Source organism: Epinephelus fuscoguttatus, linkage group LG2 (assembly GCF_011397635.1).
Source record: "Epinephelus fuscoguttatus linkage group LG2, E.fuscoguttatus.final_Chr_v1".
In the NCBI taxonomy this organism is placed as follows: domain Eukaryota; kingdom Metazoa; phylum Chordata; class Actinopteri; order Perciformes; family Serranidae; genus Epinephelus; species Epinephelus fuscoguttatus.
In genome coordinates this window covers 9,133,140-9,152,229 of record NC_064753.1, presented here as the reverse complement: position 1 = coordinate 9,152,229, position 19,090 = coordinate 9,133,140, and the positions used below count along the sequence as shown (strand labels likewise).

At 40.4% G+C, this 19,090-nt stretch overlaps 1 protein-coding gene across 1 annotated transcript in view; it reads left to right on the top strand.

The window, feature by feature from the left end:
• si:ch211-186j3.6 (neural-cadherin) overlaps window positions 1-19,090 on the top strand; it is a 434,762-nt gene that overhangs the window by 379,910 nt on the left and 35,762 nt on the right. The window contains exons 36-37 of the mRNA XM_049561145.1: window positions 357-537; window positions 15,241-15,485. Coding sequence (XP_049417102.1) covers window positions 357-537; window positions 15,241-15,485 — 426 coding nt within the window. The remainder of the gene's footprint in view (window positions 1-356; window positions 538-15,240; window positions 15,486-19,090) is intronic.

Here is a 19,090-nt window from a genome sequence, read left to right as displayed (position 1 = left end):
CATGTGTAAACAGCACAGCTATCAGTGCACCGTGGAGCACATTATACAATATCCAACATGTATGCAAATCTTTGCCTTCAGAGATTTTCTCAAACAGTATGAATGGCATTTTAAAATGCTGCAATAAACACCTTACCACAAGAAACTCAATGAAACATTTCCATTAAAAAACAGGGCGGATTTGAGATGTGAGTGTCAGAACTAGAGCCAGTAATCTATCACGAACATGTGGTTGATTTGCTCACCAGGTACACAAGGAAAACCTCTGTCTAATTTAATGTTGTGTCCATGTAGTTGTCTGTAAGTAACAGTGTATTTCTTTTCCACTGAGCCCTTTTCCATTTTTCTCCCTGCAGGCTGCATGAGGGACGTACGCCTCAATGGTCGCTACATGCCACTGGACAGCCAGCCGCGAGATGGGGTTTCCCAGGTCAGCATTCAAGGCCTCTCCCTTGGGTGCTCTTCTGACTCCTGCAAAAGGAACCAGTGTAGCCCCCCCTTCACCTGTGTTGACTTGTGGAGAGTGCACGAATGCAGGTACACACACACAACCCTACACACACCTCGTTCTGTAACTGCACATTCACACTTGGATGATCCACATACACACATCATTTTGACACAAAGGCATGAAGACACATACATTTAACCCTACGGAGCCCCTCTGGGGTCACATGGAAGAAAAAAAAACGTTATGTGTAAATCTGTTCTAACATATTTGTAGTCTATACCTTTGTATTTACAATCCTTGCTCTCTGGTTAAAAATTCAACATTTTTGAACAAAAACAATTGCAACTACCAACAGTTTTAACCCCTAGCTATGGGCTGAAATATGTGCCACCAGAAACTGAATTTTAATCATTTATATTTGAATTTGAATTTCTAAACTTGAATAATTGCATTGAAAAACTGAATTTGAATCACATAATTTGAAATTGTATTGTTAATTTGAATCATTGCATTGAAAAACTGAATCTGAATAGTATAATTTGAAATTGAATTTATTTCTATATATCTTCACATTCAGTTCTCACAATTCAAATTCAGTTCTCAAAATTCAATTTCAATTTACTGTGACAGACATCCGGGTAGTTTAAGGATGAAGGAAGAGCAATCAAGCGCAGATACACAGGACTCCTCTTTGGCCAATCAGCACCTACGATTTTGAGCGCGTAGGAAGAAGTGCTCGCCTTGATCCATAGACCATAGACAATAGGCTCGTTGTAGATGAACTGCGCCTCGCCTGAAAAGTAGACGAGCAGATGGCCACAGCGGGTGGCGGTGACAAAAAGCTGCGGTGAAGTCGGACAGTTTCCCGACAGTTTCCAGCAGCCTTCAGTCCGTACAGGAAGTCACAGACACACTTACATCCTGTCTGGAATGATGTCAGTTCATTAAAAAAGTGATCAGACCCATATATCAGTTTGTTATCAGTCTCCAGTTGTTTTAATTATGATAGATTAATTTATTAACATGCTTTACAGGTGATCTGTAGTTTATGTTCATGGTTTATCCTCCATTTGATATGAATCAGGGGCGTCGTTTCAGCAAAAGCTAAGGTATGGTAATATGACATGACATCACAGAGCTACTCATGATGGAGTTTCAAAAATATGAACTTATATAAAACTTCACTTTGGTCTTTGATCTGTCAGAAGTACATACACATGAAAACTGTTTCAAGGGACACAAAGCTGTTTCTCACATTCATAATACCTCATGTCTGCATGTAATGCACGACTTGGTGAGAGCAGTGAAAATATCGGACCTATTTTGCGTATTTTCAGCACTACGGACAGTGAGCGGACATTTAATTATCATTAGTCATGTGTTTAACTTCACAGAAAATACATTAATAACAAGCTCATTTCTAGAAGATAACCAAGGCGTCCGGTGTATGAAACATAGTACAACAAAGGCCAAATTGGTACAATACTGTATAGGCAAATTTATTGGAGTGTCTCCAGAGACTGAAAATACAAGCTTAACATGCCGACATGAAGAAAAAACCCCCACATACAATCAGACAGGCTTCAAGACATCATTTAGACAGGCTGTCTACAGCAGCAGAGCAAAATGCTTTTACAACACATAGATTCCATATTTTTCCAAATAGTAGCCCGGGCATTTATTTCACAAAATCAATTTTGACCCCAGGCTTTGAAAGAACCAGGGGCTATTTGTAGGGATGTCCTGATCCAGCTTTTTCACTTCTGATCCAATACCGATGTTACAGCCTTGAGTTTTGGCTATACATAATCACTTATTTTGTTGTCAGTCATGTTAGAAAAGGTTTGATCAAGCAATATTACTCTAACAAGAACAACTACTTAATCGGGTTAGTTAGAATGATCCACAACAGTTGGTATGAGAAACTGACCTGTTTATTGTTAACAGGGTTAAATAAACAAACTTTAAACTTGAACATTAACATTAAATAAAAAATATACGTAGCTGGTTTGCTTTGGCTGCTTTGGCCCCTTAATAAATAGGAAAAAAAAAACAACACAAGAAATCTTTAAAATGTCTAACATTGAAATTAAAATAGCAGCAAGCCTCCACACACTTGTGCTTTGGCTCCCTAATAAATAAAAAATAGATTAACACCACAAGACATTGTTGGCATTTAGCAAACAATGCAGCCTTTCCTTTTCAGTTATTTTAGTAGTGTCAGTGCCAGCCTGTTTAAACAAGCAATAGTCCATCCATGGCTCCAATTTCACTAATTGTGCCCAAAACAATGCCATCAGTGCTCTTTACTTAAACAGTAAGAGTGTAAACCAAATAAAAATATCACTCTCAAAAAAACAGAGCAGAAAACAAATAGTCAGTTAACTAAATTGACCACTACTCTTCCTACCCTCCATGTGTCTGCAGTCTGCATGCTGGCCTGGAGGATTCATAGTAAGAGCTGGAGCGGATCACTGGAATGGACTGCTTGAATCGCGGCGCACTGGGCTGGCCGGAAAACCTGGATCGGACTTCTTGGATTGGCATTTTTCCATGCAGTCCAATCCGATGCCGATGCACGTTTTTTGCTAATATCGGCGGCCGATACCAATTCAAATATCGGATTGGGACAGACCTAGCTATTTGCTCAAGGCTTTTTTTTCTTCTTTTTTTTCTTTTTGCACCGACCTGCACCAGGCCATTATTTGGTTACAGTTCCTGTCCAGTATGTCAGTATGTTTTTAGTGCAAAAATGCTGTATAATGTAGGGGTGAGTTCGTGTACAAAAACATTCTCTAAACATTTAGAGTGGGTCATTTTTTTTCATGTACACATGTACACGGGTTTCACCGCTGGGTGGTGCTATTGCATTATACCAGTAAAGCCCCAGTTATCCGAATACCAACTGAATGGGCCATTTAACCAACAGTTACAGGCCGCCACACCGAAATATCGCCATCCCGACGGTCCTCCATCCCGAATTCTGGTCCCTGAGTCCTGACAGTAAGCTATGGCGAGCCTGTAGAAGCTGTATTCCCCATGCATGTCAGCGATTTTCTCCGGGGACACACGTGAGTAATTCAGGCTGACGTTACCTGTTTTTCAGCGAACTCTTCTGGTAATTTTATTAAAATGCATGGCATATAGGTCCACAGTAACTTATTATTATTATTATTATTATTGTTATTATTATTATTATTATTATTATTATTGGGACTTATAAAAGTTGGCCACAATGAGTACCGGGCCATCAAATCACAGCATCCGCGGGGAGAGGACACGGAATTGTGTGCACTTTTACGCACGCTGGTCAAGGCGATCACAGATATTTGATGTGGGAAAGATGTAGCCAGATGTATTACCTGTTTTAGATACGTGTCTGTCTGTCCGTCCATCCGTCCGTAGCACAAGTCATGTGCACCACTTTACCACCGATCCGTACGTAAAAGCCCCAAACAGTCCCTGAAGGAGGGACAGCCATGAGGCAATGAATGAGGAAATAATCGCCCGGGCGTTTAATCGGCCGGCGTTTAATACGCAAAATGGGGTCAAACCCCTGGCGGCTATTAGGTGCCCGGCGGCTATTTATATAACTCGCAGAGGAGCGAAGTGGTGAACAGTTTGATTCAATAACACTCGTATTCACTAACACACGTATTCACTGATGAGCATATTATTGACCTATTTAAGTGCAATACAATGAAAACAACCAGCCAGTGCGCCTCGGGTAATATGACTACAGAACCTCTGTCTTTTTATTTCTCCCCATTCCAAGGTATAGCAGCTGCCATACCTCGCCATACCTAAATGACACCTATGGTCTGTGACTTCCTGTACGGACTGAAGGCTGCTAGAAACTGTCAGGAAACTGTCCGACTTCACCGCAGCTTTTTGTCACCGCCCCCCGCTGTGGCCGTCTGCTCTCGTTTACTTTTCAGGCGAGGCGCAGTTTATCTCCAACGAGCCTATTGTCTGTGGTCTATGGATCAAGGCGAGTGCTTCTTCCTACATGCTCAACATCGTAGGTGCCGATTGGCCGAAGAGGAGTCCTGTGTATCTGCGCTTGATTGCTCTTCTTTCATCCTTAAACTACCCGGATGTCTGTCACAGTAAATTGAAATTGAATTTTGAGAACTGAATTTGAATTGTGAGAACTGAATGTGAAGATATATAGAAATAAATTCAATTTCAAATTATACTATTCACATTCAGTTTTTCAGTGCAATGATTCAAATTAAACGATGCAATTTAAAATTATGTGATTCAGGTTCAGTTTTTCAGTGCAGTTATTCAAGTTTAGAAATTCAAATTCAAATATAAATGATTAAAATTCAGTTTCTGGTGGCACATATTTCAGCCCATACCTAGCACCTTAATCAATGTGTTGTCACATCAAGTTCTACTGTCAAAATTAGAAAACTAAAAGCTTAAATCCCTGGGGAGCTACGTTAGCATGATCCAGCTTACAAAACTGTTCGCATGGATTTACATATTGAAGGTTTTTTTTTTTTCTTTTTTTTTTTTGTTCTAGCATGTGACCCCATAGGGGGTTCATATAAATCAATTCACTCATCCTCTGAGGCCATTTTTTTGCTTTTGACGTTGGCTGTAATTTTGGTCATAGCCACATAAATGTGCTTTGAAACAACCTGGCCCTGACCTACTTGAGAACGTGGGAAATTTGTAGAAGAAAAAGCACCCATGAGACTCTATTTGTTCTAAAGCTGTTAAAATGTCAAATTACATGACAACATATTTATGGCATGGGAAACGTTTGCTCACCTGTGCATAAGGAAGCTGTCAGTGGGAAATGTGGCAGCTATTTAACATCCACTTGATGTGGATAACAACCAGAATGAAGTCCAGGCTGACATGATAGAAATCAGTCTGGTGTGACAGTGTGGAATGACATGTGGGACAAAAGGGACTGGTTTAAAATAACAAATCATATAACGAGTTCCTTTGACTATATTACTAACTGTGTATATGTAGCAAACGTTTTACATACAGCATGCTAACAAAAGGGAATTAAACAGAGTCCAAACACAACGTCCTGTTATATTAATGCTTGCACTGTCAGATATTATAAAGCAGGCCGCAGAATTTGTCCTCTAATGATGTTAAAGGATAAAACTGATGTGAAACTGTATCAGTGGATTCATGGTGAGAGGCAGTGGGGAGTATCCCTCGCACCATCAGTGATGCAGCCTGTGAAAGAACAAAAAAGTGTCTTCATCCTTGCCATCATAACAGTTTTAACTCACCACTGTGTGTGCAGCTGTATAATATTTTCTCTGGCTCTGGTGAAAGTACTCTGAAGTCCAGGTTGAGTTTAGTAACAACAAATTTATTAAAAAAAAAAAGAAGAAGAAGAAGAGGCTTGCAACAAAAACTGGGGATATAGAATTTTGAAAGCCGTGGGCATTTACCAGGGTCTAACAAAGTGTTGCTGTGGAGTTGCATAATGGTAAGGACCCAGCTGCTTTTAAAGCTAAGTTTGTAGAGTAAAAGTCAAAATATCTCAACCTCTGCTGCTTCAACTTGGACGATTATTTTTTAAGTCTGTCTTTGCAAGTCCCTCAACTTCATACAAGTGTAATAGTGGGGTTGCAGTACCCCTGTAAACTTTTTTTTAGTTGATTAGGCTACTGATTGTATCAGCGGCTCGGGGGAATCTGACTCTGTTGGATCTCCTTCCCAAAGTGTTAATATGATTGCTCTAAATAAAAGATGGATAGACATCACAAATTGAATGTAGCTAATTCTGGCTCAGCTCTTCAACAGCATTCTTTCTGACCTTAGTCTACCCTTTCGGCAGGTCTGATTGCCTGGTTAACTGTTGTTTCAGGGCTGTGAATGTTAGTGTACAAACAGAGCCTGATTTCACTTGTCTTTATTGTTTCTCGCTGCTCGGTTTCTTGATTGAAAACCACGGGCTGAAATGACGAAAAATGTGATGTGCCTAGCCAAACTAGTTGAAGGTCATCACAAATTATTTGTTCATTTTGTTTTCTTTTGAAATTGATATCTGCTCTTTGAAAAACAAATGAGCAAGTAAACTCATTTATCCTCTCAGTTATGGGCAGGGTGTCATGTGAACTCAAATCCCCCCTCAGCCTTCCTGACATAGGAGAAATACTGTGGAGCAGCTTCAAAGTCAGTCCTACAGTGCTTCATATGGCATTGCACATTCATTTCAACTGGCTTCTGCACACATCTGTGTCTGTTAGCATCTGGCAGCAGAACTGTCCAAATAAACTCCAAATGCACCAAATAATTTGTGTGCATCACTTGACGACATTAAAATAGAAATTCTAAACTTGTATGTACACCAGGGAGGCTTAGATATAACTGGCTGCTCTGGTGTGCATGATGCTACAGGTTATTGGTAAGAGAATGAAATACAAACCAGAAAGTCCAGTTTGAAGGCCTGTCAAACATAATGACACAGTGGGAACAGGTAATCCTTTTAAAAACAGACCACCTGGGGATGGCCACAGAAGATTGTTGTTTGCATTATTCTGTTTAAATAGATCTAAAATAACAACCATAATAGACAAAGCATTCATTCTTTTTGCAGCAGAAAGCTAAGGCTTGTCTCTTCCCTCTCATCACATCATTACCTTACCTCACAAGTGATGCAAATGTGGTAGTTTGCCATGAATTTGCCCATATTCCTTTGTCGCAGAAGGAAGTATTCATTCATTTTGCAGCAGAAAGCTAAGGCTTAAGTCTTCTATGTCATCACGTCACTACCCTGTTACCTTACTTTACGTGGGATGCAAATATAGTATTTCGCCAGAATTACACCTGAATTTCCCCAGAAATTTTCCCATGTGGCTGAGGAAGATGGTTGTTTGCATAATCCTATATATATTGATCTCATAAAAAAATAGCATATCTCAAAAACTAAATAACGTACATAATTTGAATAATTTATAGAGTGTTAAGAAATATTCTCCTTATTGTTTTAATGACAGTTTCAAAACTTTTATTAATTATTATGGTTTATTGACTTGGATAACACAAAGACACAAACAATTGAGCAGTGCGTTAGTTCAGGCAGGACAAGCTCAGCTCACATCCGAGCTACATCACTTGATCTCAAGCAGCCAGTCAACTGATGGAGCAGCTGATTGATGGAAGGGAGTCAGCTGATAGATCACATGATTCCTTTTTCTGCAACCAATTGGCAAATCTCATTCAGGGTGCACTATTTAAACTGCTCTTGCCTGCCTACTGTTGCTGCTTCCTTTGCAAGCCGCTTTGCCACCCGCCTCCACCCCAGCTCCTCCTTTTCATGTTGTGTCTGACTTTATCAATATCATTTCTGTTTGTCATTGATGCTGCTCTGTTCTATTCCTGGGGGGTCTTTGCTGCTGCTGGAAGGGCAGGGAAGTTTGCCTCTCTGCCTCAGGCTTTCCTCATTTGCATGTGGAAGGGCAGACAGGTTTGCTCTCTCTGCCTTATGGCTTTCCACGCAGGCACGTGGAAGGGTGGAGAGGTCTCTCTGCTATAGGCTTTCTACGTAGGCACGCAGAAGGGCGGAGAGGTGTGCTCTTTCCGCTTTATGCATTCCACTTAGGCGAGTGGAAGAGGCTTTCTGCGTAGGCCCGAGGAAGGGCGAGGGGCCCCAATACAGAGCCATACTGCCAAATATAATACTGCAAATGGAAATAAAGTTTTCTTTGAGAAAAGTGTTCCTGACTGAAATACCAATGTTGACACCGTCTGACTATTTCAATTGCGGAGGTTGGTTAAACTCTTTGAGGGAGAACTGTACAGCTCCAGCAAGTGGTCACAACATCAACTTTCCTCTCCGCCTGATGATGTAAACATGATTGAACAGTGTGGCTTGCTGGCTGGCAGTAGATGACACTGCAGCAGAAGTTGAGCCGGATCTGCTGTGTTTCCGTGCTGGAGCTCTCTGCCACAACACCCCCACTACACTATGACTGTGGCGTGGTGGTTATTGTCAGTGTAAACATGGCCTTAGAGACACTTTTAAAACTTCAATCCTCACAAGAGCAGGCATGTTCATGCCTCCCTTTAAAGGCAATGAATAAGGCATTGAGCCCCATCTGCTCAGTCACTAAGCTAAATGCCTAAAATGTTGGAGGTGAAAATAAATTATTTTCCCAGCCCTCTGACCCTGATGGGATTGACACTTTTGCTTGATCAACATTCCACATGCACTGCTGTGTGACTTCCTGTATGAGGGTTAGTTTGTTTGTCAGCTGGAAATGGGAAATATCATGCGATGAAAAGCCGCAGCATAGCAACAACCATCTCCTGTGGCACAGACTGAATCAAACACCTAGTGCTCTTATCCACATGCACTGATCTCAGCATTTTTTTTTTGCCATTGGAAACATCAGCCTCCATTCAGTCTGTGCGCCCAAGCTTTTAATCTTGCCTTTACTTTTTTTCTGATCTGCTCACCCACATCATCCATCCTCAAACCTATTTTATTTTTTTTTTTTACAATGGCTCTCATTCTTGCGCTCTGCCCCTCCATTTCTTGCTCCATCTCTAGCTCTCTCTGGCTCAGTGTTTAACTCATGTACCATTGCCACACATACACATATAAACACACTCATAGCCTCCCCCTCCATCCCCACCCTGCTTGCTTGTTCGCCTTGTTCTATTTTTGCCACTTGACCTGAACCTTGAAGATGATTATAGAGTAGTTAAGTGTTGGCAACGAGTCCTCCAAGCCCAAGTGTTTGATACTGTGCACTTGGGAGGCGACAGACAAATAGTCGAATAATTCCATATTATAGTCTGGATAACTCTTCTCCCCAGGGATCGAATAAACACATATACAAACACTGATTTGTCATTGTTACTTTATATTTTAATGTTAAGTAATTCATTCATTTGGATTTGAGTCTTCTGACTTGAAAATATCTGATAACTTCCCCAAAGCCAAAGATTTATACATTATTACATTTATACATTATTTAAAAAGTGTGCCACCAAGAAATTATTTTCCTGTTATTTCCTGAATCAACTTACGTTAACATTATTCTTTTAATTTCATTTAGACAAAACATTCAGCAGCATTTAATTTCATTTTACATGAAGAATAGTCTTAACAGAAAACATGTCACCAATTTGGGAAGAGAAAGTTATAGACACTTTCAAATATGAGATGAGATAAATACAAGACAGGACAAAAAGATCTGAACTTCACTCTGTTGTGGAACTCGTTATTAGTGCTATGTGCTATGAAAATGCAATGTCAGCACCACATTTTTTATGATTATTTTTAATTATTAAATGGCTGTACAGTGGAGCAGTGGTTTGAAATACTGCCTCACAGCAAGAGGGTTCCTGGTTCAAATGTGGGGTGGAGGGGTTAAAATCGTGCATGTTCTCCCCGTGTCAGCGTGGATTTTCTCCGGGTACTCTAGCTGACTGGCCGTAGGTGTGATGTTTGTTTGTCTCTATGTGAAGCCCAATGATAGTCTGGCGACCTGTTCAAAGTGTACCACGATTCTCTCACGCCCATTGTCAGCTGGGACCCCCATCAGGAAAAGTGGTTACGGAAAATGAGTGAATGTCAAATGGCATTACATTTGCTGAGGAGTGTATAATGAGTTGTAGGACTCGAAACTCAAAGGTTAGGACTTGTCAGTCTTGACTGGAGACTTGACACACACACATACATGAATGCACCCATCTATGTGCAAAAATGTACTGTCAATACATTTCAATTCATACAGAGAATATTGGGACAACAAAGAAAAGAAAACATATTCACCTTTGCAATGTGTTTTTTAATTGCTCTCCACTGAGAAACAATAAAAATATCAACGCACAGGCAATAGTTTGTGTTACTTTGTTAAACCAACCAGACCTAGGCTGCATCCCATGATATTTATAACCATGAATACAGCCTTGAATAAATAAATAAATCTTACTGCAAACACAGTTAGATAACTTTTCCAACAGCTTCTGTAAACACAGCTCCCAATGCTTGCTAAACACAAAAGTATTTCAGAGGTAACACATACAAGTACACCATCAATACCATATGATGGTGTGTTGGATGCATGCATGGCCACAGCAGGAATACACATTATTTTGTTTATTAGACCCTAGATTATAAGGCATTGTTATGCATCGATAAAAAAATCTTTCATAAATTATGTATGTAGCCAGCATGTGAATATTTAAGCCCTCTTCACAGGTTCTTGTCTTAAAATGAGTTAGCTTGGGACAGTAAAACGTTTTTAACAAACGTAGATCTCAGGATCTCAAGGTACAGCAGGGGGAATGATTGTGTATGGTTTAGGGATCTCAGAATTGCGTCTCTGCTCTTTGCCGATGGTGTTCCAATGGCTCTACCAGACTGTGACCTCAGGCATGCACTGGGGCAGTTTGCAGCTGAGTGTGAACGGTCAGAATGTGAGTCAGTACCTCCAAGTCTGAGGCCATGGTTCTCTGATAGATAATGGTTAACTGCTCCAAGCAAAGGTTTTCAAGTATCTCAGGGTCTTGTTCATGAGTGAGGGTAAAATGGATCACAAGATAGACAGGCCGTTTGATGCAGCATCAGCATTGCTTGGGGGCACTGAGCAGGTCTGTTGTGGTGAGGAAGGAGGTGAGCCAGAAGGCAAAGTTTTCGATTTACTTTTGGTAGTAACTGAACGAATGAGATTGCGAATGCAAGCGAGTGACATGAGTTTCCTCCATATGGTGGCTGAAATCAGCCTTAGAGATAAAGTAAGGAGCTTGGAGTAGGGCCGCCACTCTGCCTGTTAAAAGGAGACAGTTTTGGGGGTTCGGGCATCTGATCAGGATGACTACCTAGTGCCTCCTATTAGAGGTTTTCTGGACATGTTAAACTGGTAGGAGGCCCCAGGGCAGACCCAGAAAATGCTGGAAGGTATTATGTATCTCATCTAGCCTGGGAAACGCTTCAGGATCCCCCAGGAGGAGCTGGAAAATGTTGCTGACGAGAGGGATTTTTGGAATGCCTTGCTTAGCGTGACCATGACCCAGCCCTGGATAAGTGGAAGAAAATGAATGGTTGGAGTTAGGCTCAGTTAATTAACTTTAGGTCTGTGTAAAATTGAAGAGCCATTGTAAACTTCACATGTGCCATGCTAGTACGGGAAGCTTGGCATGCATAGCAACAGTAACTGAGGGGGGCAGGGCTTAGCACTGGGTCAGTGTGGAGTATAAAAGTAGAAGGATAAAAAAAATTAGCAGGCGAAAACAAAAAATGCACAACTTTGTTATTATTACTATTTGGAGGGACCTTGGCTGATCTGCAGCATGATCAGCAACTCTTTTGCATTTTCCAGTCTTCAGTTTCCGTTAATGAAAGCATATTAGCATATTCTCAGGTGCAACAGAAAACACAAGTTGTATAACAGTATAAAAATAGATAAATTTGTCTTGAAACTAGTCTGATCTTAACAAAACAAGTATATTTCCACAAAAATTGGTGAAAAACAAAAGTTATCAGCCTTCAGAAACTCCCACAACACCATACCTCTCGCTAATTACTTTGAGTGAGTATGCATGCTCATCTTGGTTATGATAAGACACTCATAACACTGATTCCAGTCATGTCTAGTGGCTGGCAATGATAAGAGAGAGCAGAGAAAAGAGAAGCAATGTTGTGTTGTTGACTGACAGGCGTCCTGTATTCAACACCTACACAGACTCTAACCGGGCATCATGAATACTGACTGCTTAGCATTTGTCTTGGCATAATAATCCCACCCACAGTTAATTACATTTTAAAGTCTTGTGTTTCAAACAGCAAGATGTTTTCCCCCTTTTATTATCAAGATAGCAGGCATTTAAAAACTGTAAAACTGAGTAATTTATAACACTGAAAAGTGATTCTAAAGATGATGCTAACTTTAGTTGTCTTGAACAAGCCATTCCATCTTGTACTGGCCTTGTGGCAGAAAAGTCTGGAAGACTCCTGCCTGAATGCTTCCATGGGAATTAATGGACTGCTGGAAAAACAACCAGTAAAACCCTAAAATAAGTTATGCAGCTGATAGTAAGTAGAGGTGTGCTCCCTTCCTTTGGCACAGGTTAAATCTCCTAACACCTGCATACTGTACAAGGTGAGGAGTGGAGAGAAGTTGAGAGTGTTACAAAAACAGGTAGTTCTTAGCCAACAGAAGTTACTTTCTCAAGATTATTACGGTATCAAACATGACATTCCTAGCATATATTTTGACCTAATGTGAGGTTTGAATAACAATCTGAGCTTGTCAGTAGCAAAACACTTTTAGTGGACGTAAATTGTACGATCCAAATGCCCAGGTTACATGTGAGTGGTTACATCACAGCCTGTTTAGCTTAAGACAGGACCAGTTCCAGCTGTTTCTTCATTAGTTTCTTAGACACAAAAACATGGAAGAATAGGGCCTAGCTTGAAAAATAGCAAAGGTACCATTTAACTACAAATTAAGGTCTGTAGAGTTGAAACTTTTTACTGATCTTATTTGAAACACACGTGGTACACTAGAATATTTAGAATGTATTTGGAAACCTGAGATATTACTTGAGGACCTTAAAGATTTGGATCAGTCAACTTGGGTTGCTTGTGTTTGCTGCTTGCACAGAAGACACCATGAGGCTACTTGAAGAAGACTCTCTGTTGACTCCGCCATATCAAACTGCAGACCAACCAAACGGTTTACTCTGAGACAAGGCATGGAGTCGCACGCTTACCCCCACATCCAGCATCCCAAATCTCCAAAATATTGCCAGTCAATAATATCACCAGAGGAGTTTGGTTGCATGTGAACATAATTCATAGAAGACAGAGATTCATAGATGATACATTAAGTTAACCCTTTAGTAACTTGTCTGGATTAGTTTATTAGTTGAAGACGAACAGTTATGAGATAAATTGCAGGACACCATTTTGAATGTAATGCTGCTGTTTCATAGTAAAGTTGAGTCAATATTTATAAGCGTGAAGAAAGCTCCAGAGACCAGAGGCAAGACTCGTCTCTGATGTCATCAAAATGTACAGCCTGGAGCTGCTCCATAGACATTGAGAGGGATACTGAATTAATGGGCTCGTAAAATGTTTGTTTGAGCTGTTACACCCAAATGAGCTTTTAATTATAGTGGTGCTTTCTGAAGTGAGGCAGAAAATGTGCCCCTGTCTGCATAAAATCATCCTTGTTACCGCCAGAGCCACAGTCAGCATTTTCATGTCCTCCAGTTCATTCTCTATTGAAGTGTACATCTGTGGACAATGATTCAAGGAGAGAAATTCACTTTTTCCACTGTAGGAAGTAGTAAACATTCATCTAGATACTGCTTTATCCTATATTCATGTTCATCTTCATTTTATATTCTAATGCCATTACTGTCCAATATGATTTCGCTTATTCTCTTGTTCCTCTGTTTTTATTTACATGCTGTGTTTTTTTTATCTCCTCAGGGGGATACACATTCACCTAATCAAATCTGGTGTCATGCACATCTAAGAACTACATGTTGAAATTAGAATTGAAAGTTCTATATAACTGTTTATTATTATTATTATTATTATTATTATTATCATCATTATTTTTATTATTATTAGTATTAGTATTATTATTATTATCAATATGTAGATGCTTCTAAAATCACATTGACTTTCTCTTACTTCAAACATCCTTTTGTATGCTTTCAGGTAGTAACGGATTTTTTATTTGATGCATGATTTGAGACACTTAAAGTTGACCAAATTTCAAGATTTTAGAGACTTAAATTTACTAAACAGCGAGTTTGTTGGTTAATGTTATGTATGGAACTACAAGGGAGCAGTATAATGTATATTATGACGCTTGAGTTAGAAAATCCTTAATTTTTACACAATGTGGCAAATGACTGTTAAACTTTTGCTTTGATATAATTTATATGTGGTTTCCAGCATAATTTATCATCCATTATTACTCCAAGAGATGAAATTACAGACACTGTCTCTATTTCAACATCATTAATCATGAGATTGCTTCGTGTATTTGTTGCCTGCTCTCCAATAATGTTTAATTTAGTCTTTCAAGTGAATTTAGTCTTTCTTTAAGATCAGTGATAGTTTGTTAAATGAGCTGTATGCCACATTCAGAGCATATTTATGGCTCAGAGTCTGAGCAAGGATTGTTTGCACACAGCTCTTAACATGGAGGTGGCGGAGCTGGTGGCTAGCAGCTAACTGTGCAAACAGCATGAACAGTGCTAACAACGGCAACAGTGCTGACAGGGCTAACATTGTTAACCTTGGAGGGAATCCCAGGTTGTACGCTACCCTTCAACGACAATGCTGTTTCACCATCATGGGTCTAGACGAAGTTATCAGTGATAACTGCTATATGAACACAGTGCACAGCGGCAACAATTAGCTAACCAGTGGAATACATACTGGGACTCATGACAAAGAAAAGAGAGGGTCGGACCCAGCTTAGTATTGGCAAGATGCTGGAAACATCAGTAAGTCCAAACTGGTAGAAAAGATTTCCGCACACCTACATCTATGCAATCTTAAAGTGAAATACTACATAGATGTATGTGTGCATAACATTTAAAATCAACATGACTTTTGTAGAGATTTCAGTGACTTTTCCGCTGTATCTAAAAGTTGTTTCAAATTATTTCCACTGCAAAAGAAAATGGTATTATCCGCAAAAATATTTAAATGTTTTTGAAATCCAATGTATATTATTTCTGTGCAAAAATTATGGGTCTAACATTATTATTCTTTTGTTTTTCTCTTTCTATCCGCTCCCTCTTCTCTCTGTCTAACTCTTTTTTTGCAGATGTCCTCCTGGCCACATGATTCGTGTGAACGGGACCAGAAAGTCCTGTGTCTATACCCTCTGTGCTACTCGGCCTTGTCACCGGGGGACCTGTGTGGCCCAGTCACCCTCCAAATTCACCTGCCACTGTCCAGAGGGTTACAGAGGACGCCACTGCGAGACAACACTGGCCATCTACAGGGAAGATGTGGGCCTGAGCTTCAGCTCCCTCTTTGCCATCTGTATCTGCTTTATGGCCTTACTAGGTAAGCTATTGCATGTTACACATCTGCGGCATGTTACACATAGAGTGATGAGGGGATGATTGCACAGCAGGATTGTTGTTTTTGTGTGTGTTTATTTTGTGTTAGCATTTTGCTTTCCCCCCAAAGAAACAGTGTGAAAGAGGAATCCAACCAGGATCAGAAATTACCCCGTCACAAGACTTAAAGGGGAAATTCAGGTGTTTATCAGCCTGGGGTCTATTCTCATGACTGTTTTCAGTATGACTATTTTCATAATAACACTTTCCATCCCTGTTGTAGAAATTTAGAAAACACTTACTCTGCAGGTGCAGCAAGACAACATAATACAGCCACATGCAGTATCATCATATATATTGTATGTTGCCATGCTGTACAATGTGTCCCCATTATTTTTTCATCCTGATTCCTGCTACTGTGCCCCAGTTACACCACCAACCCCACCCTAAAAACCTCAAAACAAAATAAATAAAAAATATCTAGGTGGTTACTGAAGAAACATACATAATATATGACAATTTTATATATTTAAACAAGTAACACCAGACCACTGTGTCTGCAGGTTCTTAAAGCCACAGTGTGTAGGAATTTCTCCCATCTATCCTTGAAATCATATATTGCATTCAAACAGATGGCGCACTCTAGCGCCTCACTGTTTCAAACACGTATTGCAACAACTGTAGTCGCTGTGTACCAAAAAGCTATGATAACACTGATGAAACCATGTCATCCGATACTTCATGGAGTATTCATTCAGGCTCCTACACAGGCACACGCAACACGAGTTGACAAACCCCCTCCTCACCATGCTGGCTGTGTTTACAACGTAGGACTGTTGGGGCAGATGTAAATTGAAACAAACCAATCACGTCTTGTCCTTTGACAACTGACAAGTGGCTCAACCTCACACACCTCATCCCTCTCTTTGCATCACTGCGCCGCTAACAGCTGTTAGCCGCTGTTAGCGGCCAGCGCCGCTACTAACCCGGCACTACTGCAGCATAACAAAGTCCCACTCTTTGAGCATAATGCAGGATCATGCATATGCAGCGTCACGAGAGACGGAATCCTCGTCGCCAAGAAAGTGCAAAAGGGAATCAAAAAGGCAGCATGACCGGCGAATTAAAAAAACGAGGGTCATCATTGGGGTTGCCTTTCCCAGGTGGAGAGAGCTGCTGAAGGAGAAAGGTAATGTAGCCGCTGTTAGCGCGGCTAACAGCCAACAGCGGCGCTGGCCTGTGATTGCATAGCGACAAGGATTCCGTCTCCCATGATGCTGCATATGCATGATCCTGCATTATGCTCAAAGAGTGGGACTTTGTTTCAAATTTGCCGGGGTAGTAGCGAAGCGCCTCTTGCTCCTCTCCTTCGGCTCCTCAGTCACACAGCGCTGGCCTGGCTCTCAACGAAAATGCCGAAGGCGGGGCTGTATGTCCCTTGCTGGCGGATGTATTCTGAAGATGGTGAAACATTATGGAACCCCACAGACAACTTAACCCGCACTTACCCTGAAATTCTCCTTTTACGAGAATAAGTCAGATTATTGGTAGAGGTAACAGTACACCAGTGATGACATATTTATGAATGCCGACATCTTTTCAACACACATTTTTGCCAATAAACAACTGAAAATGTTACACAATGTCCCTTTAAAACATAAATTCAATTTTATAAATAATAAGCTGATTCCAGCTTAGCAACCACATATATACAGCTTGACTTTTATACTTATTTGCAATGCTTGAATAAGAAAACAATATTTGTTCAAAAACCGTTCTTAAATTTGGTTAAAAACTACCCAGAAAATGTCTTATAAACCTTAAATTTAATGTCCAATACCTGTAGACATCCTGTGAATAGCCCAGGAATGTAGATCTATCCACTGCATGCTAAAAATGCATAATCTTGAAAGAAATGAAAATCTATTCTTTAAAAAATAATCATAAGCCTCCTACATTTAAAAAAATGTTTAAGTCTGACTCAAAGTAAACACAAGTGTTGTGTCCTTGAATTCTTTTAGCCTTGATAGTGAACTTATATTGTAGTGAGTCCACTACCCAAGGTTAGGTCAGCCAAGAAGTTAACAGGGAGATGGATCCTCACCATGAAAAATGCCATTCAGTGAACTGATAAATGACTAACGTGTTAAGAATACAGCGCAGACCTGAAATCTAGACCTGAAAAAACGGTATCTTTCATACAAACACAAACACACACACACATGCAGGCACACACACACACACACACACACACTCACACACACACACACACACACACACACACACACTATAATGATGATGATTGTTTCCCAGATGTTTTAATGATGTAGTGGACATTTCTTTGATAATTAGTGCATTACTTTACCCTTAGAGGCTTGTTGTACAGGGTATGGTAAGACCCTAGGGACAGTGTAATCACACTCACATGAACACAGACCTGACAACATACACCATTTTGAATAGAATATAATACTTACTGTTTGGGTCTCCTTCTAGCCGAGGCTCCTTATCTTTATATACATCTCACGACAGCCACATCCCTTTTTGTGCACATTTGTGAAAACAGCAAGCAAAGGTAAAACAAAGGGTTTGAGTGGCTGTTGTAATGAGTGTTAAGAGAGCATCTTAAATGTCCGAACCATTTATACTTTACACAGCCCAGATGTAGAACGGTATCTCACTGACATGAAGGCTGAACAGTTACTTGTGATCAATTTTCCTGAGCTCTCTTAAAAAAAAAGGGTGCAGGGAAAGACTTGGAGCAAAGAAAGTGCTGCGTTAGGTGAAAGGGACATGTGGATGCAGATTTTGTCTGATAGGGGGCCAAAAGTGTCAGGCTTTGAAAACCCCTGAACAAGAGCTTATAGGGAGCAACTTATACAGTGGAAGGGGTTCATGAACATAAAAGTATATACAGAGTTAATGAAACGACAACTTTGCCAGTGCTGGTTCTTTCTTTGTTTGGATGCCTATAAAAGACTTTTCATTTTCATTGTCTCTTTGATAATGACTTATATAGCTTAAAGCCAGTAATGAACTGATAATGGTTTTTATCATAGTCAGGCATTCTTTTGTAAAAGGCCAGAAAGTCTCAGGAGGTATTGTAGGTTGTGACTATAGCCGCTAAACTTTTGCAGTGGTACTGTGCAAGCATTTCCTCTGGCCTGTGGGTGGATGGACTGCAACACACTAGTGTCTGGTTGTCTATTGTTCAGATCCACGTTTTTTCCATCTGCCTGTCTGTTTTGCTTGTTGAATATTCATCTGCCTGTACCTTTAGCTCTGTGTTCCTATTCCTAAAGGATCCTCTGCTGAGAAAGTGCCTCGGGCGCAGTCGTACACGGAGAATGAGTTGTCAGTAGGATGACATGTTCCCCTTGTTTAATTGAGGACAATACAACTGAACAGTAAAGAGCAGTATGAGACAGAGCACAGTACCAGAGAAGAAAACAGATCAGAGAAGTACAGAATAAAACAGGACACAGCACAATACCAGACGAAAACAAGAGGGAGCTGAAAAGATTACAAAGCGGAGGCAGCGCACAACACAGCCAGAGAAGGGAAATCAGGAGATATGTAGTGCTGAGAGAGATGGTGTCAATGTCACAC